Source organism: Salarias fasciatus, chromosome 10 (genome assembly GCF_902148845.1).
Source record: "Salarias fasciatus chromosome 10, fSalaFa1.1, whole genome shotgun sequence".
NCBI classification, from domain to species: Eukaryota; Metazoa; Chordata; class Actinopteri; order Blenniiformes; family Blenniidae; genus Salarias; species Salarias fasciatus.
This window is the reverse complement of record NC_043754.1, coordinates 12,174,780-12,201,713: the sequence shown is the minus strand read 5'-3', so window position 1 is coordinate 12,201,713 and position 26,934 is coordinate 12,174,780. Positions and strand designations below refer to the sequence as shown.

Here is a 26,934-nt window from a genome sequence, read left to right as displayed (position 1 = left end):
ACAAAATCCTGCTGTGAGCAGGAAAATAAAAAGCCTTTCTTGTTACTGCTGCAGGTTATTACATTCTTTTATACCTGAGCCACACCCTTTCCAGTCTACGCAATAACAGCACAGCACTTAAGAGTCACGGTCCTGTGTCAAAATGTTGTTTTTTTTCTTTACTTCTCAAAACATTTCATAAATATCTGATAGTATCTGAAAATAGAGTGAAGTAGGACTTCCTTCTTTTAAATGAGCTCCTTCCAGCTGATGTAAAGATGGAAAAATTCCTTGAGAAAAACTCCCCGCCGCCACTGCAAAGTCTGAAGTTCAATGACGTGGTGCTCCGTGGAAAATCTCTGCATCTCTGTAAATAATCAAACATCAATCAAACAATCAAACATATCTCAGAGAAATGATGCAATGAGGAAAGGAGTGTGGCCGTGCACGCTGACAGGCTGCAGGTCTGATCTCTGGAGGAAGTAAAACTCTCGTTGACCCACATGGATACCACAGAGCCTGAAAGGTCTTTGCTTCGGTTCCAGGTGGATGTGGTCTCCGGTCGGTGAGGCATTGCGTTACCTGTTCCAAACAGATGATGAAAGAGAATGGAGGGTTTTTGAGGGGGAAGTCCTCATGACTGCGCTACCTGAATGAGGTTTAGATGAGAAGTTTTGGTGTATTTTTTTTAAATTTGTTTTTGAGTCACGCAAACAATCCGAAAAGGAAAACAGCTGATTTTGTCATATTGTGAAATGTAGTCATTTTTTATTAGTATTTTATTAGTATTCAATGAACAAAGGCAGAGAAAAGTGAAGGTTTTATAAGCAAAACAAACAAAAATGGGATTCAATTCAAAAGTGTTAGTCACTGTTAATTTGTTGAGTGGATCTTCTAAAGTCCTTCATCTCATTCAGGACTGATTCCAGCTAATGGAGGATGACGTCAGGACCCGCCCTGTGCTCCTTCAGTGCTTCCTTTGTTTGATGGTTCCCTTTTTTTTCAAGATTAGTTCTTTCTCGTGACACTTGTGCGTTCCCATTCCAGTTCTTGAGAATTCTTGTGATCATTTTCCAGGGTACCTGTTCGGCTTCCTGCGATACACAATCGCATATTGTCATGTGCTGTCGCAGTTCCCTTTCCCAGACGTTTCTGTCTCCTTTTGCGTTCTTCACTTCCCCACGCGGTGGACAGTGCAGTGCCGCACTCACACACCTCATTCCACGTATGGAACACGATGCAACATGAACACCGCTTTTCTTCCCATGTGTCCCATCTTCTTTCAGAATGAGTGAATTGATTTGATTTCATTCCAACTCATTTACCACAGTATGTCACAGTGTTTCCCTCTCAGGTAATCACACACACACACACACACACACACACACACACACACACACACACCACACACACACACACACACACACACACACACACACACACACACACACACACACACACATGCAACCAGTCTTTATGCACTTTAAACACTTCCTCTTCTAGTAGAAGGGATTTTTCTGTCTTCTGCTTCTGTCCAGCATAAATACAGAGACAGCATGCACACAGTTCACACAAACACTGATCAGCTCAGCTTCCAGAGGGCAACACTTTCTGTAAAGTATTCAAGGTAAGATCTTTTCTTTGAGTCAGTCTGTTTTTAATATCTCAGATTATTTTAAGGTATGTTATATGTAATGTATTACATCTTACACTATTTTTGATTTATGTGGAAATGTGGATTTTTTTTTTTAGATAATCTGATGTGTCTAGATAAAGATCTTTAGATCTTTATCTTTATTTTCTCAGAGCTTCTGGACCCTCAACACGGACCAAAAGATACACAAAATCCTTAAAATTATAGGAAAACACAGAATATATATCCTAGATATAAATATGTGTTTTTATTTGTTTTATTGAGATTGTTCATTTTTTTGAGCAACTGTGCATGAAGTAATTCAATTTTTAGCTGAATATCTTAATACAACACTATATTTTTGATACTCAATAAACATATTTCACACACAGGTACAGATGAACCATTTAAGAACCATAATTTTTTATCCTTCCCGGCAGATGCGCTCGTTACTCCTTGTGCTCCTGTGTGCCACCTGCTGCTCTGCCAGCCAGCAAGACAACATTGAGACTCTGATGGACAATAGTAGGTTCTCATACTCACTGTTTGAAAAGCATTCTTCTGTTTCTTTTTTTCATTTGTTTATTCCAGTGTTGTCTAACACTGACGTGTGTTTTCAGTTGTGATCGTGCACATGAACTCCAATCAGGGTTCAAAGGTTCGTCTGACCTGTGGAGACGCCTATCAAAACGTGCCGGTGTTCTGGAAGAGAAACGGTGAGTATAATGTGATGGAATGCAGTTTATAACAATCAGCCTGTAGAAAGATGGAGAGTCTTTCAGTTTCCGGGACACTTAAAATGTCCTTTTGCCAGGCATGGAGCTGCAGCAGCCTCTTCTGGGGAACCAGGTGGAGGTTCTGGTGGAGGAAATGGTCGGAGGGAACTACTCCTGTCACCTCAGTCGTAATGGGGAGTATCTGAACCACACGGTGATCCTGATCCAGCTGGGACCAAACAACAGGACTGTCATCCTGGAAGAAACGTCCCCAGAAGAAGGTACGACCACAGACACAGAAACGCCATGGAGGGGTTTGGAAAGAAGCCACAGAGCAGAGAGGGAGAGATGAAAAGCTTGTGAGATAAGATCAATGTTTTATTGTGTCAGATTTTTACTCCCCCAAAAACGAGAATTCACTGAAAATTTTAAAATAAAGAGGGAAGGTATGTGGGACATTTGGTTCATTACTAAGTGAATAAACATCGTCCATGATGGCAGCTTGATAAAATGCCGGTCGTATCAACAAAGCATACCGATGTTGACAGACGGAGCATGCTTTATGTCATTATACTGTTAGCTCCAGTAATTGTTAATAAAGACTTCTCATCCTGCTTTTGATCTTTTAAATGTCAATGTACTCTGGTTTACTCCCAAACTCCAAAAACAGACATTTGAGGATAAACATTTGATTTCTCTTGGCGTGTGTGTGAGATTTTTTTTTTTGGTTGTTTTTTCTGTTTGCCTTGTGATGAACTGGTGCCCTGCCAAGAGGAGACCTTCAGATCAAACTGTTCACATAAGAATGAAAATGTGACTTTTTGTTTTGTTGTAGGTCACATCCATTGCTCGGCATTCAACTACGAAGGCTCCTTTCACTGCTCCTGGACCAGAAGTCAGCTGAGATCCAGGGCCCCCGTGCTTCTGGTGAAGGCAGAACGGTGAGAGAGAGAAAAAAAACATGACTTCTTCACACATCTTCATCCTTAAATCATGAATAAATTATAGCTGGACTGAAGTGCTGAGATTGATCCACCAACCTTCACAATCAAACGATTGGCTGAATCAACTGAGCCAAGAAAGAAAATCCAATGAGGGTGGTCAGGAAAAACCAAATCTTACCACGCAGTTTGTGATTTTTCTGCAGTTTCAATGAAACGATCTCCTGTGAGCTGGACGCCGACGGATCAGGGGTTCGCTGCCAGGACGCCAACTGCTCACACAACGAGGAGCAGCACCGTATCAAGCTCACCCTTTACATCCACAGCTTCTCTCGCCTCGAAGTCTACACCAAGTCTTTCTATCTGAGAGATATTGGTAAGTTGACACTGTAGGAGAAGCGGATACCGGGATCCGAGTCCAGAACGGCTGAATTACCATCGTCTCTCTCAATGCAGTGAAACCAGAGAAGCTGCCCAACCTGCGAATGAGCCAGGGGAAGGTGTTCAGCTGGGACCACCCTCCCTCCTGGTCCCAGCCCTGCACCTACTTCTCCCTGCAGTACCAGGTCAAGGTGGTCCGCAGTGGACAGGAGTGCACCAGCGAAGAGCACATCATGGTAAATCAGCTTGAGAATAACCGGGAATCCCGCAGCTCAGCTGTATTTCTCTGTCCTTAACATGTTGCCTTTACGATCTTGCAGACCGAGGACACTGATCAAACTATGCATGAGGTCAAGGTCAAAACCAACAGGTTTGTTTTCTGCGTGCGAGCCCGGGACAAATACACCACAGGGCAGTGGAGCGTCTGGAACCAATGCACGTAAGCGCTTCACACTGGCTGAGTTTGAAAGACGTGATTTCTGCATTTGAAAACTACATACATGCACTTCTAAATAACTAAGTCCATGGTGCTCCTTTCCTGTTTTCTTTCTCCAGAGTGAACAAAGACAGTGTGAGCTGCTAACAGGCTGAAGGCACAGAGGAGCACAGAGGAGGAGAAGACTTTTTTTTTACTTCTGTTTGAGTTCTCATGTGGTTTGACAGTAAAGCTAATGTACAGTATTTATTCATATTTGAAGAAAGTCTTTAAATTAAGATAGTTAAAACTCAGTTACAATATCCTTGATGAATTTTGTAACTAAATCTCTTTTTGTGGAGCCAAAATGTTACCTAATGTTTTAAAATAAAGTGAAGGGCATATTAATTTGCATAATGTTGTTTTTCCAGGGCCACGGTCTTGTTTTTGGTTTACAAGTGTCAATTAATGTACTCAGACATTTTTTTTTTTAAAGTCCTCAGGGAAAAAGAAAAGAAAAGGACAACACAGACAATTTGGTACCAAAAAAAAAAGGTTTATTTACAGCCAAGATTTCAAGAGCGTGACAAGGAAAACACAAAAAGTCAGTATTATTCTGAATAATGAAATGAAACTTGACAAAAATCTGAAAAAAACACATCCCTGATGTTCCCAAGAGCTTCGGGTAATATTGCTCATTAGGTGGGCTGTGGCTCTTAACCATCCATAACCTAAAATAAATGTAGACGATAAGTTCTGCCTTTTCTTATGAAAAGTATAAAATGCATGTCTATTTTTTTTTTTTTTTTTTGCATTGTTGATGTGCTCGTCCCTCTTTAAACATGTGGGTTGACCAAAGCCGATCAAGCTCCAAAGCAAACACAGAATTTCAGATATTCTGCATAAAAAAATAGAGCCGATTCACTGCATGCATTTCCCCCCCGAAACACAGGTCTCAAAGACATGAAAAACACAGTCAGCATGTAACATTTCCATGCACAAAAAACACACTTTTCAGCAAATGCACACAGACGACGTGTGTGCCTCGAAAAGGTTAACCATCAAAATGAAAATAAATCAACCTGCGACCAAAATCCCAGCGCCAAGTGTCATCTGCTTACAAGTACAGGTTACGTTTTCCCCGCAAAACCTCTGCCTCAGCTTAAAGTCCTCATGGAAGCTTTCCAGCCCTAACACCGTAGATCAATAGATTTTAAGTTGAGGATTATTGCACATCAAACTGGACACACTGTCAGGATTGAACAATCAGTAAATTATTGTTTGAAATCGAAACACTTCAGATCTAAGTGCAATTTATCGCTACAGAAATTCAGCTTTGCAAATATGCAGTAATTTTTTTTTTATTGTCATTACTTATAAACCTTCAGCACGCATTGAAATGGAAGATTTCTCCTTTTAGATTAGTATTTCAAGATATTTTTTAACTTAAGTGGCTTTTTAAAGTCAGGGGGAAAAAGAACAGAATTCATGAACACGAACCATTCGTATTTGCTATGTCAATTAATTTCACCAAAATATGTCTATTTTGAAAATGTCTCTAAATTGAAAAATTTTAATTCTGATGATCTGTAAAACGCTACAACTTGTATTTTTCTTCAGATACAGCACAGATGTTTCAGTACATATTATGTTATTTGCAAAAAAAAAGTAGCCAAAATAAGACTTTTCAGATGGATCTCCATTAGTTTTTTTGTTTTGTTTTGCACAGCGTATATTAACCGAGTCAAGAGGTCAAAACGGAATGTCTGCATTAGAAAGCAAAGTTTGGAGCAGACGTGTCATCCATTATCATAACCCCCTCTCGTTACCCATAAACACTTTAACTTAACATTGGTTTCAAAACTACAGGAAGAAATGTGGACTTGGCAAAATACAGCCGTTCGCCCAATAAAGGTTAAGAAAACACTAGTTACTAAATTAGATTACCTCCTATCAGCTTCTCTGGCTGATCGCAGCCTCTTCTGCACACACAGTGTTTCAAAATTCTGCTTCCCGCGACAGTGGAAGACATCGCTAACTTTTACCGTAAGAGGAGTTGCATTTCTCTGTTGTCACTTGCTTAGTGTGGCTTGGTAGTGAAAGTCAGTGATGCCTCATTTTTAGTGAAAAAAAAAAAAAACGAGTCACATCACATTACAAATACGTGGGGGGAGGAAGAAGCTGTCACTCATCAGCAGGATCAGGCAGGCAGTAAAGAAATCTCAAACCTCTCGAGGCAACTTTGAGACAACTGTGGACTTCAGTATATATGATAAACACTTGACTGGCCACCGTGAGCTGGGGTTTGTGGCTTCAAAATCTGCGTCATATGTAACAATGTTCCTTGCAGGATGGCGGTACTTGCCATTCACTGTAGTAAATGTAAATAGTAGTTGGAAAAAAAAAAAAAAAAAAGGTTCCAGACAAACGAGAGGAAAAAAAACATGCAATTATATGAATTGGGAAGCCCATCCGAGTCCTGAGCTTTTGAGTGTTGGTAACTGCAGGGTTATTGTGAGACTGAGTAACTGCCAAGTGTATGAGTGTGTGTGTGTGTCTGCATTCCGTATACAAGAACTGGATTATGGGATGATTTCCTCCTGTCCGCGTTTCTGTTGACGATACTTGTCCTCTTTAGTGGTGCTGCCTCTTAAAAAGGTACCTGCACAAACATGAAAACATTTTTAATACATACTTCAGACATGCTCTTTAAAGGTTTTATGGTTTTGGGACACTATGTATTGGACAATACACAGACTTTGACCAAAAAAAAAAAAAATCCTTGTTTTTAATTGTTTTATAATGTGATACAAACATGAGCTGTAATTGTACTGTTTCACAAACGTGCACCTACTTCTCCCAGTGTTTGTGGTTGAGTCCACTGAAGTCCTCAAGCTTGGCGATTTCTTTCAGGTACTGTGCCAGTTTATACAGCTCCCTGTCCTTCTCTCGGTTGAGATGGGCCTTCATGAAAGGCCGGATCTGAAAAATATTTACATGCATACAAAATGAGCTTCTGAAAATCCTATAGGTGTTGATGAAAATGGGGAAGACAAAATAAACGAAAATATCTGAGCAGTCGTACCTTTAATCCGTTCTGTGGGTTCATGAGGAAGTTTCGTCCGATATCGTCAAACATAATGGTGTTCTTCCTGTTGTAAAAGTCACCATACTTTCCCCAAATCACACCTAATGGCTTCACCTGGGGAAGTGTGTGTCATTAGAACTTCTGTGTGGATTAATAAAGCATTTCGCTAGTATTCTATTTTTAACACCGTGTTAACACCTCATCGCAAAAGAACAAATTCCACGATAGTGCAGGAGTCTAACTCTGAACAGTTAGACAAGCATACAAACCTCCACAACTCCTCTTTTAGGAGTGTGTACGGTGATCATGGCGGCACTGTCCAACATGAATGTAATCTTGTAGTTAGGGTTGTCCGTCACCCCCAGCTCCTACACACAGATAGACACACATTTGTTAGCTTTTGATCTAACAGGCCCACAAACACAGAAGGTTAGATTGATAAACACTGCCATCTTTTGGCTAAAAAGGAGCACAGTGCTGTAAAACAGTTGACGTCAGCAAGGTGACCATTGATATTTAAAAAGCAAACAGACTACTTGCTTTCATTTTGGCGTCAATCCACTTCATACTTGTGGCAGCTAAAAAAAGGAAAAACTTAAGATTACTTACATTGAACTCGTTTTACTGAAACTGACGAATCAAGAGTTTAGCTGACGATAAAATGTCCACAAAATTCTCCACTTTTCTCCCGTTTCACAAAACGAACAACTCATTACAAGTGGACTGAAAAGCCCATCTTCTTTTTCTTATATGACAGAATGGGCCATTTTCACAGCTCCACTACTTCCTGAAATTAACTGTGCACATTCATTTCCTGTCTTGCGTTATTGGCCAAAATGATTAATCCAGGTGTGTCTTGTTGCAGCAGTCTAAACAAGACACACCTGGATTAATCAGTTTGGCCAATAATGCAAGACAGGAAATGAATGTGCACAGCTATTTTCAGGAAGTAGTGAAGCTGTGAAAATACCCCATTGTAAAATATGTGGAATTCAGCCTTGCAGATGCAGCCGCCAAGGCCTCTGAACAGATCAGAAGACTAAATTCAAAGACTGTCAATTTAATGACCTATTTCTTCGCTCTCTCTGAGGAGGCAGAGCTTGAACTATCAGATTCTAAGCTGAACAGACACTTTAACAAATATGAGAAACCTTCTCCTATTAATATTTGAGAAGAAAAGAAAAGAGAGAAGAGAAGACTTACACCAGATGACAATGTCGTAGTCCTCGTAGGCTGACGTCAGAAATTCATGAAGGTACGGTCTCATCAGCTCCTGTCCAGTTTCTGCACATGACTTGTGATCTAAACACACAAAATGAAGGCATACTGCAGTCAAACTCAACTCAACTCAAAATTGTGGAGCGCTGGAGTCGATCCCCGCTGACTACTGGTGAAAGCAGGATATACCCTGTTCAGGTGACTAGTCAATCACAGGACAAACAAAGAGACAGACAGACAGACAGAGTCCTGGATCCAAATACTTTCTCTCTGAGGCGAAATTGCTAACCACTACTCACTCCATCTGTTCCCCTTTTACGGAGTATGAAACTACAAAAATTGCTTGCACAACATCCAAGTCGAGTCTTAAAAACACAAAATATTATTTGTCAGCGTGGCTCACCGAACAGCGTGTAGTCGACATCCAGTACGAGGAGCCTTTTGCCTTCTCTGGGAGGGTTCATTTCTTCAACCTTATAGTCTTTCACTCTGCGGGCTATTTTAGCCAGATTCTCCTCTCTTTGCAAAACAAGAACAACAAATGTTTACCAAATCGACACATATCTCATTCACCTTTTCCTCATCCCAGTGAAAGACATGTAAAAACATCTGACCTGTTTTCCACTTCGACAACGTCCTCTTCAATGTCAAAGTCATTAACAACGTCGTCATTCTCTGGCGGAGGAGCTAACACCTCTTCCTTAACGGAACAAAAACATGAAGGGCGCATCACATCAGGCAGGACAATATTTTATTGAGATTTTAGAAAAGCAAACAATCAAAATTATTATTTGACAGCACAGAAGTGAAATTAATGACAAGACATATTTAACTATTTGGCAGGGCTATCTACTATCAAAGGGCTGTCCTGTATATCTGAGGTCTCTCCCTCCTCCAGCACACCTCAGTCTGATGTTCATCATGCTTGTAAAAAAGCCCAGAAATGAGCAATCATTGCAAACAGGTGTGTTGCAACTGGGAGAGGCCTGAACATACTTAATGTATCACTATTCATAAGTAATCAACTAAATCGGTCACATAAAAAGACAACGCAAACACTAGTCGCAGTATCATTGTCTCAAAAAGATATATTTAATTTCCTCATGACACAGCTCATTCACCTACCAGGCTCTCCTCTCTGGTGCCCATCATCATGATCTTAGTGTTCGGTTTCAGTTTGAGAGAGCCCAGCTTCACCTCATCCTCTGCAGGTTTACCTTGAGGTAAGCAGAAAAAAATTAAGAATTTCTCTCTGGAAATTATAAAGTATTCCTATTCTATTTAATTCCAAAATACAGACACAAAGAAACATACAGTATCATTAATGAAGCATAATCTGACAAAGCATATTTTTTAATAAGAATGACAAAGTATGAGATGTTTAAACTGTAATACATACATAAAAGAAGAAGCATAGAACAGATTAAGATATAAACACATCAATACATATTAAATATCAGTTGATTATACAAATGTCGCTGTAAAGCACTGTGGGTGAGGCTGAAGCCATGTGGTCTTGCACAGATGGTTTGAGTTAAAAAATAATTCTTATTAACAATATTTTTACTCAGGATTTATGATTATTTCAGTGACGCCCTCTCACCTTTAACCTTGAGCCCCAGTAGCTTCTGTCTTTCGGGCAGCACCCCAGTCAGGGTCTTGATGGACTGCTTGAGGTCCATCACTGTGTCCTCCTCTGACAGGGAACTGATGGAGTACTCCTGACCTCCCCACTTTATGATCACTGACACCGACATGGCTCAGACAGGCTTCTCACACTCATGCACACACACTCTCTATCATATACACTTGTAACTGAAGTTACAGTTACAAGTGCATGTATCTTTTAGGTAACAGTCACAAACAGGCACACATGCACCTTGCAAAGAGAGAAAACAGACGAAGAAGGAGTCAGGACGTTTTGTAGTAAAACACAGAAAGTAGCTAATGGTGAAACACAGTCAACAAACCACGACATCAGTGTTGTGAAACGTCTGTTGTTTTTGTAATCTATATAAAGATAGCATGGCAGAATGCTGTGTAATCTGCGCAGGCAGCCTGACTGTCCCGGGTGTCGATATTTTTAGCAAGAGACCGCTAACAGTGACTAGCAGCAATGTAAACACGCCCGGTTATTAGCGCACTAGCAACTCAATAGCTGGCTAAAGGCCGCGGTTTCGGTAGGGTTACCTTGTTTAACAAGCTAACAGGTAGTGACAGACAAATACCGGTAACTGTTGCCAAAAAGTTGAATGAATGAATGAAGTTTCTCGCCGTGTTTCATTCATCAGTGAGGCACGCTGCGTCCTTCCGGGCGTCCTGAGTCTACCGGTAGTGACGTAGCAAGAAGCTTTGTTACCATGGCGACTGACCGTCAATTAACATCAAAAGAAAAGGAAATAAACAATTTCGAACTTTTTTCTCGATCTCTCACGAAAACGTTAGACCATTTAGAATCACTTGTCCTTTGATTGTAAAACTCAAATGACCGTGGAATCAAACTGTCGGAGAGATCAGGATGGAGTGGATCAGTAAAGACCACGGTAAAAACACTGGAAATGGACGCTCCCGTTCGCGTTCTAAACTTATTCCCCATTCATCCTGCAACCCTCAGTGGAAGCTCTCTCACCGACTCCGAGAAAGCATTTATCTTCTGAAAACATTTGCTGCGTTCATGTCATATTCTTTGTCTCTCTCTTTCCACCCTCGTTTGGCAGCCTCCAACGCTCAAAGGGCCATTTGGACTTGTTTCCCACAGAAAGTACACACTGGGAACCACAACACTCGTTTGACATATAAAACTGCAGATATTCACAACCCCCCCCCCCCCCCCCCCCCCCCACACACACACACACACACACACACACACACACACACACCCCAAAAACACACACACACACACACACACACACACACACACACACACACACACACACACACACAAACAATAACAATAAAGATTCAAACTTCAATTATCCACCTGAAGCAAAACTGCCTGTGTTCCCAGTCAGTTGCCAACCTGAATTAAAATATATATATATTAATCAGCAGGCAGGTGCGACGCATAGGTTGAACTACAAAAAATTTACGTTTAACATTAAAATTATAAGATCGCCAGTCTTCAAATTACATGGAAAACCTAACAAAACTAAAATAAAATATATTTTAATTACTTACTTCATAGCAGAAGCTGAAAGAGCTGAGAAGCCTCGCTCACAGAGGTGCACCACCTCTAGGAGAGACATTACATAGATTTACACAAACATTTATAAATATTTATAAATATCATCTGCTTTTCTTCAGCGGGTCTTCTATGGCGTGAAGGGGGGGGGGGGGTCAATTTGCTTTTCATGGAAATATCGCCACCTACTGTTCGGGAGTGTGAAGATATGCTCATCCTTTTTTTTCCTGAACTTTGTCGGGCAAAGACCTACTGAAAACGGGTCCGCGCCTCACGGGGTGGTGGCAATGTACTCTCTTAAAAAAACAAACTAACAAAAATGCTTTGGTAAGGGCACTTGATCAGTCCAGATGACTGAAGAAAAAGTACTTCAGCTCCACCTAGTGTCTATCTGTGCCCGCAACTGGTCAGCAGCAGAGTTGTGCCCTATCTCTAAATAAAGAAGCGTCTTGATGTTAGAAGTGAGCGGGACGTGCAGCACTGCGCATGCGCAGCTCATCCTCCTCGGTACTCCCGGTAATGGCTGCTGGGTAAGATGAGCGGGTGGGCCGCGTCCTTTCACTGTGAAACGCTCACATCCAGAGGACCGTTAACTCGGGCGGTGCCGAGTTAAAATGGTCGATATCCGACCCGAAAAGCATCCCGACACCGTTGTACAGAGTGCGAACATCCGCCTTCAAACGTAAGTTTTTAGTTTTACGTCTCTTTTGAGTGTACGCGCCGTCGTTAGCGGCAGCTTTACTGCTACGCTGCTGTTAAAGTTGTTGGCTGCCGATGAGAACAGTTTATAAAATCCACTCCTAGTAATAAGATTCACCGAGCATGTTTTCTATAGCTGATGCAGTGTGATGTGGCGTCACAATGGATCTTTTGTGGGGTTTTATTGCTATTTGTGCCGAAGTGGGCTTGTGTTGTTGCTAGCCGCCTGCGTTAGCTTGGCGCTGTGCCTGCTGCCTGCTCGATGCAGCCCATCATCTCCTCACGTACACTGTCACCGCTTTTTTTCCCCCTGTTTCTTTCACGTATCCAGCCCAGCCGCCGTGCTCACGGAAACTGAAGACGCCCTTTCCACTTTGTCTGTGCTTCACATTTAACTCTGCAACAAGCGGTCGAGTTTAGCGGCGGAGCTTAGAGGTTTTTCCAGTCGAGACGGCGGGGTTACTAGAGTTCATGGCGTACCACAGTCGATGCACCAACCACTCATCCATATCGTTTGCCGTGTGCCTCAAATATGCACTGAAATGCTAATAACTTCACCCGACGTCCTCATAAGACATTGCTGTGAATGGATTACGAGTGATAAAAATATAGCGGTAGGCGGCTGTGTTATATAAGTTCGGATTTGCGAAGCGTTTTCTGTCTGGCCAGTGATAGTCGAGGTGAATTCAGTTATGTAAGTAATCAGGGTCCTGTCACTGGCTGCTGGGATGTTTCAGGGGATAGAAACTGCTCTATGAGCAAGTTATGGGAACCCTCCAACTGTACGTGAGGAGAGTGGAAACTGGTGATGCAGTTGGCACATCAATGTATTGTTTCCACAGGCGCTTATAAAACTTAAGAATTACAGAAAACACCACAGGGGCTTTCTAATCTTCAGTCCGCAACGTGTTGCTTCCTGGAATTTCCCTTTTGTGCTACTTTGAATATTCTCAAGCTCCCGATTAACAATGGCTGATTTGTTGGAGGTCTTAGGTCTTACAAGAAAAAAAGCTGCTTTGTCAGTGAACATTTTTGCATGAAAGCTTCTGCTGAACCACTTAACCTGACAAATGCTTTTCACTCACAGTACCTTGAAGCAATCACCAGGAGAGCTTGAAAAGATTAGATCAAGTGTATTTCTTTCACACAATCATTGTAGTTAATCAGTATTATGTGGGATATTTTAATAGTCTAATTGAAAGTGTTTGTGTTTGTGCAGGATTAAGCTTCACAATACCTGCACTGTTTTGTGTTCACTTTCATATATATCTCCAGTAAACAGTCATGAACATGAGCATGCAGTCACCTGTTTCCACACAAACCTGTAAATCTAGAAATTGTGTTTGTCAGGATTTCTCTTGAATGCTTATATAAATAATCTTCAACTGGTGATGTCAAAAATATATACTGAAATGTAAGCAATAATAATAAATAAAACATAACTTCCATATGGAGATGTGCATGTGCAGGGTCCTGAAATGCACAATGCTGTTCCCATCTGACAGAACGGCAAATCAGTGACCACCACAGCAGTTTTATGGGGATTTGAGATTTACAAGACGTTGCAGAAACACGATATAGATATTTCGCATCACTTTGTGATATTTTTTCTATCTTGTAAATTACAAACAGCTCACTTTGGGCACTTTAGTTTCAGAAATGGTTTGCATGTTGAGGCAGTGGTTAGCACTCTAGACTCACATCAAAAATATTCCCAGTATGACTTCAGTCTTGGGGTCTTTCTGTCCAAAAACTCAAATTAGAGGTTAACTTGTGACTCAAATATTGCCTGTCGGCATGAACATTGGTGTTTCATGGTCTCTCTCTTTCTCTCATCCTGTGATGGTCACCTGTCCATGATCTGTCCTGCCTTCACCCATAGCTGGTGAGCTGCTTGCCCTGCCCTGCCACGACCCTGAGTTTGATAAAAACAGTATTGGAGATGAGTGGATTTACAAGAAAATGCTGTAAAAGTAAATAAACTTGTGTGTTATGTAGAATAGAGCAATGTGCTGCTGTAGGAGGAAGGTCTGTGGGGGGAAAAAAGAGCTTGTGAATAAGCAGATTTTGCAGGCCTCGTTTGTCAAGACTGACCTGAATAGCACCGGCTTTAAAAACACCTGAAACCATTTGCACAGTGTGTATTTTACTCATGCCTCGTGGAGTACTTCTAAGTTTGCGGCTATGTGGAGTCAAACAAAAACACTTGGGATCATTTGCATTTGCTGGACAAGACTGGATATTTTACTTTGCAAATCGTAGTTCTGGTCGAGCTTATCTCTGCAGTAACCACTGTTCAGTATTTCGCTGGATGCTCAGTTGTTGCTATCTGTTGTTGGCCAGCTGGGTTTTCCCTGGATCATGTTTCATTGTTTTCTGGGTGAGCATTGAACAGTCACAAACCAAACCTGGCAGTGCTGTTTGGTTTTATTTACTGCTCCAGTTCCCAGAAACATTGGGTAGGTAATTATTTCAATAGCATAATTAAAATTATTTGTGTGTCATTAGCATCTAATTCTGGACACAGAATAAATCGCACTAAATGTCTTTTATGCTGCTTTGGTGATTTGGTTTCTGTGCAGCAGCTGATGCAGTGCTGAGTGTTGCACAGCCCTTTATTACATTACAGTCTGTAATGCCACCATTATTATCACTAGACCCATAAATCAGTGTGGGGTCAACAGTAGTACTTCAGTGCTTCCCTTCCTGCTTCAAGCTAATGGTTGGAGGTGAAATTTAGTTCTGTAGACATAAAAGATCTTAGCTGTTGTGTTAACTAAGTTTCATTGAGGCAGTGACTTAAATAATTGACAATCAAAAGTATTAACTGTTAATAAAGATTGCTTCAGTTTATTCTCTCTTAATTTGTTTATTCTTTACACTGTTCCTGTCAAATGAATGTAATGAAACTAAGTTCTAACTAGTGTTTAATATTGACGTTAGTAATGTGGTGATTTTTGTGCAACTCAAACAAGCTGTAGAGTTTATCCCTCTGCCAAAAGTTCCATACCTTGAATCTACCCACGATAAGTGTGTAATCCTGCAGCCATATTGTGTGTGTTTGGTCAGCATCAGCATGTTAACGGTCGTCAGTAGGTTTATTGTGTAATAACTGTTATAAAACTGGAAATTTACCACCAGCCCCATGCTAATAGCTGGGCATTTGCTGTTGCTGGGTAGTTTATCTCGTCTACCAGCCACAATCAAATTTTACTACTGTTTAAAAAAAAAAAAAAAAAAAAGCAGATCTAGTGTGTCGGTGGTTTTAATGTGGGCCGACAGATGCAGAAATCCAGATTTTTTTTATTGCAGTTATGCTTCATGTGAAATGATTTTCGTCACCTTGAGAGTTTGTCTCTGCTCCTTTCCTTCTGTGCTTCCTCTGTCTTGCTGCTTTTCTGTGACCTTCATTAATCCCCTCCTTTACTGCAAGTTGACTTTCACCGTTTTTTTTTCCTCATCGTTTGCAACAGCATCCTATTAACTCTCGATCTTCTGTTTTTCTTGTCATTTTCTCTTCCCTGCAGAGCACCCACTATTAAAAATCTCATCCCAGTGGTCAGTTCTGCCTGCTGATCAGAGGAAACCCGAAGCCATGGCAGTGAAGGACCGTGTGGAGGCCGTACTCAATGTGGGTCTGCGTGTTCCCAGCATCATGCTGCTGGATGTGCTGTACCGCTGGGACGTCAGCTCCTTCTTCCAGAAGATCCAGCGCTCCAGTCTCTCCAACAATCCCCTGTTTCAGTATAAATACCTGGCACTCTACCTGCACTACGTAGGTCAGTGATGGCATCCACACTTTGGACAGATGTTTCGTGTTGGTAATCGAAGTTGAATTTCACACATTTGCTGCTAAAGCTCCTGTCAGGTTGTAAAGGTCTGTGCAGGAGCTTTATTTATATGCTGCTTCTTCCCCATAGTCACAGTTTAACTTCTTGGCTTCAAATGGCCAGATTTCAATTTTGCCATCCGTTCCTCAGTACCTGACTTGATAAGTTTCACAAAGCTCACATGTGGGCGCCGAGCCATGACGCGGGGCTTTGAAGTAATTTCAGAGCAGTCGAGAGGGATTATTTGGTGTAGGGACAAGTGGAGTGTGACCAAAACTGCCTGATTTACCCAGTGGTAAAATACAAAAAAAATGGATGGTCGGATGCAGCCTAAATTGAATTTTCCTCCTCCAGCTGTGTTATTCACACCCCACTGAAACGTTCACAGCTGTGTCCCAATTTATGTGATGCCGGTGTCAAGTGTGTGGGGAGCTCTGTCGAACAGGAGTAAAGGATTTTATTTAAACAAGAAAACACAGAAAAAGATACCAACTGAGAGCCCTGTTCTTTGTCAGGTGTGAACCTCTATTCACATTCTGTTTATTTTCACATGTCGGTGAACAAATTCACAGAACAACAGTGTGTGTCAGACTTCACAGGACAGTCGATTTCTCGTGCAATAACAACTAATAGAATGCGTCACTAAGTTGCTTGTTCTCACAATTTAGATCAGCAATCTCCGTATTGCTGCTTGCCGTATGCGTGTGTGTATATTGAACAAACTGCGCTGCAGACACGGCTTTACATCCACTGACACAAAAGCTCTGACGAAGCAATGACGCCATGATGACACCGAAAATCCTTCTGGTCAGATATGGATTCAAACTATCTGAGAGAGAAAAACCTAAACCGAGAGCACTGTGTCCAGTTTCCTTTGTCTGTGTTTTCATGTGGCTCAGTGTGCTCTCAGACTTGGCAGCCGCTGGTTAATGAGCCAATAGGCTTGGTATGTGCTGATGAGCATTGTGGGTGGACAGAGAATAAAGAGCGAGGGAGACGGTAAAACCAAAGTAGCCGTTGCTATGTGCTGAGGAGTTTTCAGACCTGGTTTGAATAGTGAACTGTTTTAGGGTTAAGCTGGTTTCCACGCAGAAAAATAGCTCCCTGAACAAATGCGTATGCATCAGTTATGGTATATGAGTGCTCTGCATGCAGAAAGCAATGGGGATGGTTTTAAAATGTCTGTATTTTCAACTTCTTATTTATTTTTCTCGTGTATATGTCTGTCTGCCCCACAGGTTACATCCTGAGTTTAGTGCTCCTGACTCTGCCTCGTCAACATCTGGTCAAACTCTACCTGTATGTTCTCACGGCCCTGCTGCTGTTTGCTGGTCACCAAGTCTCAAGGTACACTTGTTTATAATTATCAGTGTAACATGTTTCCACGCGTTTATCTGAGTTTGTTTCTCATTTGGATACAAAAAAAATGATTGAATGAAATATCTTGCCAGGAGGCCGGATTGGAACAAGACATTAAACTCCAGTTTTCTCCCTGATCAGAGTCCTTGTGGAAGACGCATTGAGTTGCTTAATGCCGTCGGAACGCTGTACCCATTGTCAGAAACCAGCAGTTGAAACTTAAAAGCTGCCGTGTCAAACAGAAGCAGTCCTCTGTGCTGACTGAGTCAGACATTCTTGGTGCATATAAATCTGCAGGTCACTGTGATCACTTTATTCGGTGCAAACAGGAGATTTTGACCTCTGAATGGAAAGAATTTCATCCAGTTTGAATGAAAATGACTAAATTCTGTTTGTGGAGGAGCAGTCACCGATTCAGGCCTTTGTGAACAGTCAGCCGGGATCAGCTTCAGCTCCTCACAAACCTAACATGGAAAAACTAGAATAGAATAGGAATGGATAAGAAATAAAGCCATTTCACCTGAATATGTTTTAATGGACCTGTTATTTAATTTGTAAGATCGCATAGTGATTGTGGTGATTAATGAGTACTGACTATACGAATGAACATACTATGCTTTGGGAGTTTTTCCCCATGCATCCCAGTGTGTGTGTATATATAGTCATGTTTGAACTGCATGTGAGTGTTATGTTACATCCCACTGGAGATTTTCGTACATGTTGAATATTCTGACCTTTTTTTTTTTTTTTTTTTTTTTTTTTTTTTTTTTTTTTTTTTTAGGGATTATGTTCGCAGTGAACTGGAGTCAGGCTACGAAGGACCCGTCTACCTGGAGCCGCTCTCCATGAACAGATTCACCACCGCACTGATAGGTAGAGTATTACACATGAGTGCTTGAAGTATGGTTGCACCGTATAGACATGGGCAGGAGGGTAAATGAGGTGAAGTAGCTCCTTTTTATGAGCTCATGAGTGCTTCCTCAAATAGATATTTGAACTGTTTCCTGTTACATTCTGCTCTACAGTAAAGTTATTGAAATTGCAACTCCAGTTTTGTTTCTAATTTAGTAAAAAAAAAAAAGGTGAAGTGGCTTGCCTCTACCAACGACCTGTTTTTTCATTGCACTTCACTCATATCAGCATAAATCTCCCTCAACACCAGCTCCTGCCCCTGAGAGCTATGAAAGCCGAATCTTTTGAAATTGCTAATAATCTTGCATCGAGGCCCTTCCATCATCCTGTTGGAGAGTAGCGGAGTCTCCGCAGCTATAAATAGTCCACACCACGTGCCGATTTCACCGCACAGCCAGAGCCTGAGAAAGCAGAAACGGAATCATAGTGACGAAAATAAACTGTGGTGGAGAAGGATGGAAGGCTTCAGCCTCTGTGAACAGAGAAATCTATTTTTCCACTTTTTGCCTCGTCCACTGCTTAAATGTTCAGTTGTCAATTGAAACGTTCAAAGTAATTACCATAAAGTCATTATAGGAGTATTTTCACATCTAATAGCCTTCATTTGTCTTCCAGACAACTATGTCGAATGTGTTAATGACTCATTCTGCACTGAAGGAGTTTTACTAATTTTGCCTCTAATTAGACATTTTTAAATTTCTATGCCTTTCTCTCATTGCATCACATATGTTCTGTGAAGATTTCTCCTCTGTACTAACAGCTCTCCCCAATTTTGTATTTCGGCTTAAATTAGCAGGGATCTGTAGCATACGTCAACCACAAGCTGCTCAAAATAAAATAGCCATCAAATCTGCAACATGCCTCCTCATTTTAACAGTTTTTTGGGAAAGCAACCATACTTTTCTCTTTATCCTCTCTGAATGGTTTGGAGCCGTTGTGTTGATGTAGCATCTACCTGTGAATTGCTGTGATGGTAACATTTGGCTTGTGCCTCTTCCAGGTCAGCTGGTGGTGTGTACTCTGTGTTCCTGTGTGATGCAGACCAAGAGGATTTGGCTTTTCTCCGCTCATCTGCTCCCTCTGGTGGCCAGACTGTGTCTGGTCCCTCTGGAGACCATCGTCTTCATCAACAAGTTTTCCATGATCTTCACGGGATTAGAGGTCATTTACTTTCTGGCCTCTAACCTGCTGGTACCATATAACCTGGCCAAGACCGCATACCGAGAGCTGGCTCAGGTAAGTAACTGTTCACATGCATTAATGATATAAGTAGGCTTTGTTTTTTCAAGCAGGATTGAAGCCGCAGCCGTTCTGACCGATTTCCTGCAATGTTACCAAAGTTCTGACTTTGTCCTTTGTCCTACATACACCACAAAGATAAACGTATGTGTGTCCAGGTGGTGGAGGTGTATGGCCTGCTCGCTTTGGGGATGTCTCTGTGGAACCAGCTGGTCCTTCCGGTCCTCTTCATGTGTTTCTGGCTGCTGCTGTTCGCTCTGCAGATCTATTCCTACTTTAGCACCAGAGACCAGCCGACCTCACGGGAGAGGCTGCTTTTCCTATTTCTCACCAGGTAAGAGCTTAAGATGGTTGATCGGTTGCGGTGGTTCATCACTTGTGATGAACTTAGCAGATAACCAGTCCCTTGAGGATGAAAGTGGGAAGTGGCTCACAGAAAACCTGCTCTAATCCCACATGAGCTCCAAGCGACCCAAAGGATTTGATCGTTTTTTTTTTCCTTCTCGACAACGTAATACACAAGTGGGGCAGTGTGAACAACTGTTGGATTGTGTTTGCGGGCAGGAATAAATCCCAGCAGATGTTGCTCGTTGCATAATAGATATGCACCCAAAGGTATTTTAACCCATTAAGACCTGAGGATTCATTTCTGTTTATCTCTTTCTGATTGCTCATGCTTCTCTCCTCTGAGCTAGACGGAGCGTGACTTCACATTAACATTCCCTCAATGAGGCCATGGTTCTGTCCCAAAGAGAGAAACTTGTTTAACACTTCCTCTGTGTCTTCATTGGTTAGGGTTTCAAATAGAATATTTTGTGTTTGACTGTCACTCTAACCAATCGTAACTCTCTCCCTCCTCGCAGTATTGCAGAATGCTGCAGTACTCCCTACTCTCTGCTGGGCCTGGTTTTCACCGTCTCCTTCATCGCACTGGGAGTTCTCACTCTGTGCAAGTTCTACCTGCAAGGCTACCGAGCCTTCATGAACGATAACACCATGCACAGGTCCGTCCGCGTGTTTGTTCATTTGCTCGCCTTTTGTTGGTACCCGCTTCTGTTTTTAATCCCGTGCTGTTCTCTGTCGGTGCAGAGGGATGACAGAAGGCATCACCCTCCTGATCCTTGCTGTTCAGACCGGCCTCATCGAGCTGCAGGTCATCCACCGAGCCTTCCTCCTCTCCATCATCCTCTTCATCGTCGTTGCTTCTATTCTTCAGTCCATGCTGGAGATCGCTGACCCCATAGTCCTTGCTCTGGGAGCATCTAGGGACAAGTAAGAGGCGTTCCTACAACTCTTCTTGTTTTTATTGAGAGAAATGTTAAGTACAGCTTTGCCTGTCTCTGTCTTGCAGGAGTTTGTGGAAGCATTTCCGCGCGGTGTCTTTGTGTCTATTCCTGCTGATCTTCCCTGCATACATGGCTTATATGATCTGCCAGTTCTTCCACATGGACTTCTGGCTTCTGATCATTATCTCGTCTTCAATCCTCACCTCGCTGCAGGTAATCCACAGGCACACTGTAGCTCGTGATCTGAAAGGTGTGATCGTCTGCCTCCTGTTCGGTTTTGGCAGTTTTCAGTGACCCCTGTTGAGCGAACTGAAATCAAAAGCTCTGTTCTGTCACATCCAGGTTCTTGGCACTCTGCTGATCTACGTTCTGTTCATGGTGGAGGAGTTCCGTAAAGCTCCGGTGGAAAACATGGACGAGGTTATCTACTGTGTCAATGGAACTTACAGATTGCTGGAGTTTCTGGTAAACCTCTCAAACCGAAAAGCACGCGAGCAAGTCTCGGACGGCAGCAACCCCCTGACTGGTTCCTGCTCTCCCCAGGTCGCCGTGTGTGTGGTGTGCTACGGCGTGTCGGAGACCGTGTTCGGCGAGTGGAGCGTGATGGGCAGCACCATCATCCTGGTCCACTCGTACTACAACGTCTGGCTCAGAGCTCAGCTGGGCTGGCAGAGCTTCCTGCTCAGGAGAGACGCTGTAAACAAGATCAAAAGCCTTCCCACGGCCAGCAACACACAGCTGGAGCAGTACAACGACATCTGCGCCATCTGCTATCAGGTACGAGCCGCCGTCTCGGAGATCCGACCAGGAAGACGCGTCAAAGACGGGCTAACGCGAGATGTTCTTTCCTCCAGGACATGAACAGTGCCGTGATCACTCCGTGCAGTCACTTCTTCCACGCTGGCTGTCTGAAGAAGTGGCTGTACGTCCAGGAGACGTGCCCTCTCTGCCACTCGCAGCTCAAGAGCCAATCGCCAGCCGCCGGTGTCAACAGCCAGGAGACACCGGCAGCCAATCAGAGCCCTGCAGGACAGGAAGACGCTCCAGCTGCCAAGAAGGAAGAGGAGGACACTCCTTCACACGACGGGAAAGAGGAGGAATCAACAGAGCAGGAGAGAGATAATGGACCTGTGGTGTCGGACGGCGAAGCCTCCTCCTCCTCCCCCTCCTCCTCCTCCTCCCCCTCCTCCTCCTCCTCCTCCTCCTCCTCCAGCCCCGCCGTGCCCTCTGAACCCCTCAACATCCTCAAACCTCCATTACCCTCCTCCTCCTCCTGTTCTCCTCTGCTTGTGATTGATTCTCAGCAGAACCAGTCAAACACTGATCATCCATCTCCACCCTCCACCACCCCGGACACGTCGGACGCGCCTGGCTCTCCTGCACCCCTCCCCCGCCCAGACACCCCCACGACCTCTCATCAGCCGTCTGCCCCGACAGACCCGACCCCCGCCGAACCGGAGCCCGTCTCTCCAGTGGAGAGCCAGGAGCCGTCTGCTGCCTCATCGTCTCAGTCAGACCAACAGATTCCTCATTCTGAGGAACACCCTCCTCCTCCTCCTCCTCTTCCTCCTCCTCCTCTTCCTCCATGCTGCCTCTGAGCTCCACAGTAACAGAAAACCTACATGCATGCACATATAAACACGTTCTGAGTGAATCCATATGATTATCCTGTAATCAGCCTTCGTCCCACGATGTCAAAGTTCATTACTTTTATATCTGTTATTGAGAGAAAAGCCTAAATGGCCTCAAATTAATTGGAGGAGTCATTTCTCTCTCAAAAAAAGAACAAGTTGTTTGTTTAATTATGTCCTCTGACAGCTCTAACATTCAACAGTATTGGGTTCATCACAGGTGCGACTTTGTTCATTTTGAATGTTTTGGGTTTTATTTCAATTCGTTTATGGTTTTTAAAAACCAATCAGAGAAATGAGATGCGGAAACCTCATCTCAGAAATAATCACACGTCACTCTTTTTTTCTAGTTTCCTAAATTTCTAAATGGACGTTAGACATTTCCTCTCATTTATCAGCGTCTAGATATCCTTGTTGTCCAGTATGTGCCATGATGTACTGAGAGGGGAGTCAGAGGTCAGAGTTCAGAGGGCAGTGGTGGACTTTGGAGGACTGACCGTTACATTTCAAACCGTGGCAAAGTCTTAACATTTCATAAAAGTCTGCAAATTCTTCAGTTTGAGAACGATCCTGCTGGATGACTGAAGTTGTGAAAGCGAAGCGTTTCTGGAGGCCGCGACACGACCTGCTGCCTGGTGCTCAGCAGAGGAGACGCGCTGCCGTCTGAACAAATCGTCGGCCCCTCGTGGAAATAACCGCCGATCATTTCACGTGTCAAGCTCCGACTCAAGGCTGTTTGGCTGGTCCCAGCAGAAACAGTGCTTTTTCCTCATCGCCAAACTTTTATATTAACGTTATTTTTAAGGGTCATTTTTACATTACTGCTCTTGGGAGACTGCACGGCGCAAGACGGACTGAGGATAATCGAGGGATCCGCGAAGAGAGAACACAGCTGTGTGTCTCGGGAGAACGTGGGGCGTAGATCGATCCGCAGAGCCGACGGGGAGCTTCCGACGCTGCCGCCGCCGGCTTTGTTCCACTCATGGTACTCGGCTGATTCAGCCACAACAACCGGTCTCTGTGATTGTTGAGGCTGCTTCGATCACCTCCTTCCACTGAATCACGCCACCCTGTGTTTTATACGACCATCATCACCGCTCACTCACTTCACTCCATGAATTATTACCAGCAAATTGAGCCATTTGATACCCCCCCCCCCCTTCCCAAACCACACATGCTCACGCTCAGTCGCCTCCTTCACATGCAGTTGGGGCAGGACGTGGAAGAAGTGTGTGTTGAAAGACTAAAACTTGAGAATGCCGAGTCCCGATGCACGCTTTGTCGAGCTTGCACGCTGCCATTCTTCCCACAGAGTCTCTGTCCTCCCGAGTGTGCTCTAACCTCGCTACAAATGTTTTTTGTTTGTTTTTTTCTACCATTTCTTTGTTTTTGAGTTGTATTTGCACTAATGTCATTTATACTAGCAACGCTCCAAAGCTGTCCTGTGGCTGTCGGCAACCAAAATACCCTCTGATGTTCGTTTTGTGTACGAGGAAACAGCCCGACCCGTCTGTGTGTGATGTATATAAGTGTTGCTCTGTATGGCACCTATATTAAACCAGAGGAGTGTTGATGCGTCGGTGAGATCCGAGCTTGCGTTCTCCCACGTTTGGCCCTGGAAGCCTGCAAGGGGAACCAAGCTCCGATGTGCGAGACCAGCCAGTGTTACAGCCTCTCCTGTCTGCATGACGCGCCTTCAAGCTGCTGTGATCACTCCGGTGCCCTCTACTGTTAGGAGTGGGAGCAGCGCGGCGCAGACCGACGGGAGACGCACCTGTAAAACCCTTCACAGTATTATTTACTACCACTATTACTAAAGGTCTTATTACTATGAATGACTCTGTTCTGGACTTGTGGGCGCGCCGGCTGCAGGGCTGAGAATGAATACATGATCGGTGTAGGATCAAACCTGGCCGGCGCCCCGTTAACTTTCTGTGTTTATTTTTTTAAAAGAGAGGAATTGTAGAGTTTGATGTATTTTGCACAACGTTCCTCTGAAAGGCGAACATAAGGACTTCCTGTATATGACTTTTCTCATTTTATTATCAACTCCATTCGTTGGACTTTGATTTAAAATGAAACACTTGAAAAAAAAAATGGTTGGAGAGAATTTGGTGCACATTTGAGCGGTGTTGTGCAGAGAGAGCCGCTGCAGGATGAAATGTGATCCACAAGATGAACAGTCACTGGCAGCCTGTGCGAGTTCTGCATTGCAGTATTATATGAAAACCAGTCAGCTGTTGATTCCACATATATTGGAGTCTCTCTTGAGACTGAAAACTTCAATTTTTCTGACATTATTTTTTCTTTTTCTTTTTTTTTTACAATTTCCAGATCATCTCTTGAAATTTCAGCTGCATGATTGACTTCATGTGCTCCACGACTGAGCTGGCAGATAAATACATGAATCATCGCTGCTTCTTTTCAGTGTGTGTTTGCTTTGTATCTCATCTCTTTCCACCAATCCTCTCATTCTCACACAGTACATATCGGTTCAAATCAGATTGATATTTTTGGTATCAAATTGGTTTTTTTGAAAAAAAAAAATGACAGTAAATTTTGTTCATGTACATCAATATCAAAGCATTTTTATCTCTATTTATTTATTTATTGCAACCAGAACTAAAGGTCTGTACTTTGACTGAATCCTGATGTCAACAACTACTTGTAAATTTATTAGAACTTGGTCAGAAAGTTTAAGCAAATATATGAATGGAATCGACAGCTGCCACACATTTCAATAATTAATTTGGGGGATTAATCTCCGGCACTGCGGTCTGTTACAGCTGCCTCTGACTGACGACTTTGTTCAGATTTACCTCAGAACGACGAATCGCGGTCGGGGCCGCTCTCACTGAGGCTCCCTGATTAAAAAAAAAACAAAAACAAAAAAAACTCAGTTTCAGATGCTTTGGTCTGATTAGGTACTCCACAGATAAATTCAAGAATCGCTCTGTTAAAGCCCGGCTCTGAATACCGGCTGCGATCTGTTACAGTGCTCGATGGTTGGTTTCTGGACTTCATGCCTGGCATTGCCTTGGTTACTTTACGAAGATTGAATGTCGAATAAACTGAACCATCCACTCTGGACACTCAAGGCTTTTCATTCATTTTACATTCATAGTGTGTGTGTGTTTGCGTGTTGCTTTCTTTAGTTTTGTGATTATGACAAAATTTGAATTATGGTCGCTTCATAATTTTATTTTATTTTTTAATATTAACCAGACTTTAAATTGTTTGATTTGATAATCATATAGTAGCTACCATGCAAATACGCAGCCCATAATGCTTTAGTCAGAAACACCAGACAACAATAGAAATACTTACATATTAAGTCCTAATTCTTTCAGTTTATTGTTTTTGAAGAGGGAACTGAGGTGGAAGGTAAAACTCTACGTTTACTCTTTACTCTACTTCCCCACCCTCTTCTATGGCCATGGCTGAAAGAATGGGATTGTGAAGATCATAACCTGCTGGGGTGTTTTCTCTGCAGGGTTCAGGGCCTCAGTGTGGACGGAGAACAGGTGACCTCTACATCTAGAACAGCTGGGTTGGTTCAGACGTCCATTGTTGTAATTGCACATTTCAGACACACGAGGGCGCCGCTGCGCTGTTTTTAAAATAGACATTTGAAATTTGGGCTGAGAGCCAGAGGACAAACCTCCACTGGCCGCGCGCACACGCACTACAGACCAGTGTTTTTCTTCTTCTTTTTTTTTAAACATCTGATAAGATGCGTGGTTTATTTATCTGTCTCGTGTTTGTGTTCTTTAAAAGGCTCACGCGCTCCATTCGAATCTTTCTATATTACAATACACCCTAAAATTATCTTAATAATACACCTTAATATGTTTCCCAAATATAATTTATCAAAGTGAAATCAGGCTTCAGAAATCAGTACTTTATCATTTAGTGTAAAAGATGACTACTTGTGCACAGTTCACACTGAAACCACACAATTCCCTGAATTTTTAGAAAAGACAGGAGATTAATTGATTGAATATAATGATTTGTGTTTGTCATTCCTCTTGGATATTTTAAGCTGCACAACATGCAAACGTTTATAGAACAAACTAACATTGCATTTCGTTTTTTTATGTATTTCATTTTGTTGCACAGTGTTAGATCTGAATAACGAATCCAAATATATTTTAAATTATTTTCAAACAAACTGACGCAGGCGTTTAATCTAACTCGGCCTGAGCCCCTCACACTTCTCCATTCATATACAGTCTATCTGTGAACTCCGGTGAGTCCTGCGCGGGCAGATCCGCCACTGTCTCCCTCCATAAGCAGGAAACTGGAGCATAAAAGACTCTTATTCTCCATAATCAAGGTCAAGAGCGTTTTTCAATAACCTTTGGGAATTAGACTCTGGAATAGCGCCAGCTCTGCCCTGCCAATCATTTCCACAGCCAGCTGAATA

General features: G+C 42.8%; 3 protein-coding genes across 3 annotated transcripts; 2 read left to right on the top strand and 1 right to left on the bottom strand.

Annotated features, from left to right (window-relative positions):
• The first annotated feature begins 1,563 nt into the window (after nt 1–1,563).
• On the top strand, nt 1,564–4,433 carry il12bb (interleukin 12B, b). Its single transcript, XM_030101718.1, has 9 exons — nt 1,564–1,606; nt 2,053–2,137; nt 2,233–2,328; nt 2,427–2,609; nt 3,164–3,269; nt 3,476–3,645; nt 3,726–3,886; nt 3,971–4,089; nt 4,206–4,433. Exons 2-9 carry the CDS (start codon nt 2,053–2,055, stop codon nt 4,231–4,233), a joined length of 948 nt encoding a protein of 315 aa, XP_029957578.1. The 5' UTR covers nt 1,564–1,606; the 3' UTR covers nt 4,234–4,433.
• A 393-nt stretch (nt 4,434–4,826) lies between these two features.
• On the bottom strand, nt 4,827–10,696 carry ublcp1 (ubiquitin-like domain containing CTD phosphatase 1). The gene is made up of 11 exons (XM_030101717.1): nt 10,562–10,696; nt 9,975–10,250; nt 9,497–9,588; nt 8,986–9,071; nt 8,775–8,890; nt 8,357–8,455; nt 7,694–7,731; nt 7,423–7,521; nt 7,151–7,267; nt 6,920–7,047; nt 4,827–6,727 (listed from the first exon to the last, which is right to left on the bottom strand). Exons 2-11 carry the CDS (start codon nt 10,126–10,128, stop codon nt 6,700–6,702), a joined length of 957 nt encoding a protein of 318 aa, XP_029957577.1. The 5' UTR covers nt 10,129–10,250; nt 10,562–10,696; the 3' UTR covers nt 4,827–6,699.
• Nucleotides 10,697–12,007: 1,311 nt separating this feature from the next.
• On the top strand, nt 12,008–25,591 carry LOC115395988 (RING finger protein 145). Its single transcript, XM_030101714.1, has 12 exons — nt 12,008–12,234; nt 15,779–16,030; nt 17,320–17,428; nt 18,222–18,313; nt 19,353–19,588; nt 19,750–19,925; nt 20,455–20,595; nt 20,681–20,863; nt 20,943–21,090; nt 21,220–21,342; nt 21,421–21,654; nt 21,732–25,591. The coding sequence occupies exons 2-12, from the start codon at nt 15,847–15,849 to the stop codon at nt 22,473–22,475; spliced, it is 2,370 nt and encodes a 789-aa protein (XP_029957574.1). The 5' UTR covers nt 12,008–12,234; nt 15,779–15,846; the 3' UTR covers nt 22,476–25,591.
• The last annotated feature ends 1,343 nt before the right edge of the window (nt 25,592–26,934 follow it).

Bases quoted from the DNA above. Each gene is read 5' to 3' on its own strand.
- LOC115395988 (XM_030101714.1), top strand. From the start codon at position 15,847: ATGGCAGTGAAGGACCGTGTGGAGGCCGTACTCAATGTGGGTCTGCGT. The intron at 18,314-19,352 runs GTAGAGTATTAC...TGCCTCTTCCAG, and splicing joins ATTCACCACCGCACTGATAG to GTCAGCTGGTGGTGTGTACT. The intron at 21,091-21,219 runs GTAATCCACAGG...TGTCACATCCAG, and splicing joins CAATCCTCACCTCGCTGCAG to GTTCTTGGCACTCTGCTGAT.
- il12bb (XM_030101718.1), top strand. From the start codon at position 2,053: ATGCGCTCGTTACTCCTTGTGCTCCTGTGTGCCACCTGCTGCTCTGCC. The intron at 2,329-2,426 runs GTGAGTATAATG...TCCTTTTGCCAG, and splicing joins GGTGTTCTGGAAGAGAAACG to GCATGGAGCTGCAGCAGCCT. The intron at 3,646-3,725 runs GTAAGTTGACAC...CTCTCAATGCAG, and splicing joins TTTCTATCTGAGAGATATTG to TGAAACCAGAGAAGCTGCCC.
- ublcp1 (XM_030101717.1), bottom strand. From the start codon at position 10,128: ATGTCGGTGTCAGTGATCATAAAGTGGGGAGGTCAGGAGTACTCCATC. The intron at 9,589-9,974 runs GTGAGAGGGCGT...GCTTACCTCAAG, and splicing joins ACTGGGGCTCAAGGTTAAAG to GTAAACCTGCAGAGGATGAG. The intron at 6,728-6,919 runs GTAGGTGCACGT...ATGTTTGTGCAG, and splicing joins AACCACAAACACTGGGAGAA to GTACCTTTTTAAGAGGCAGC.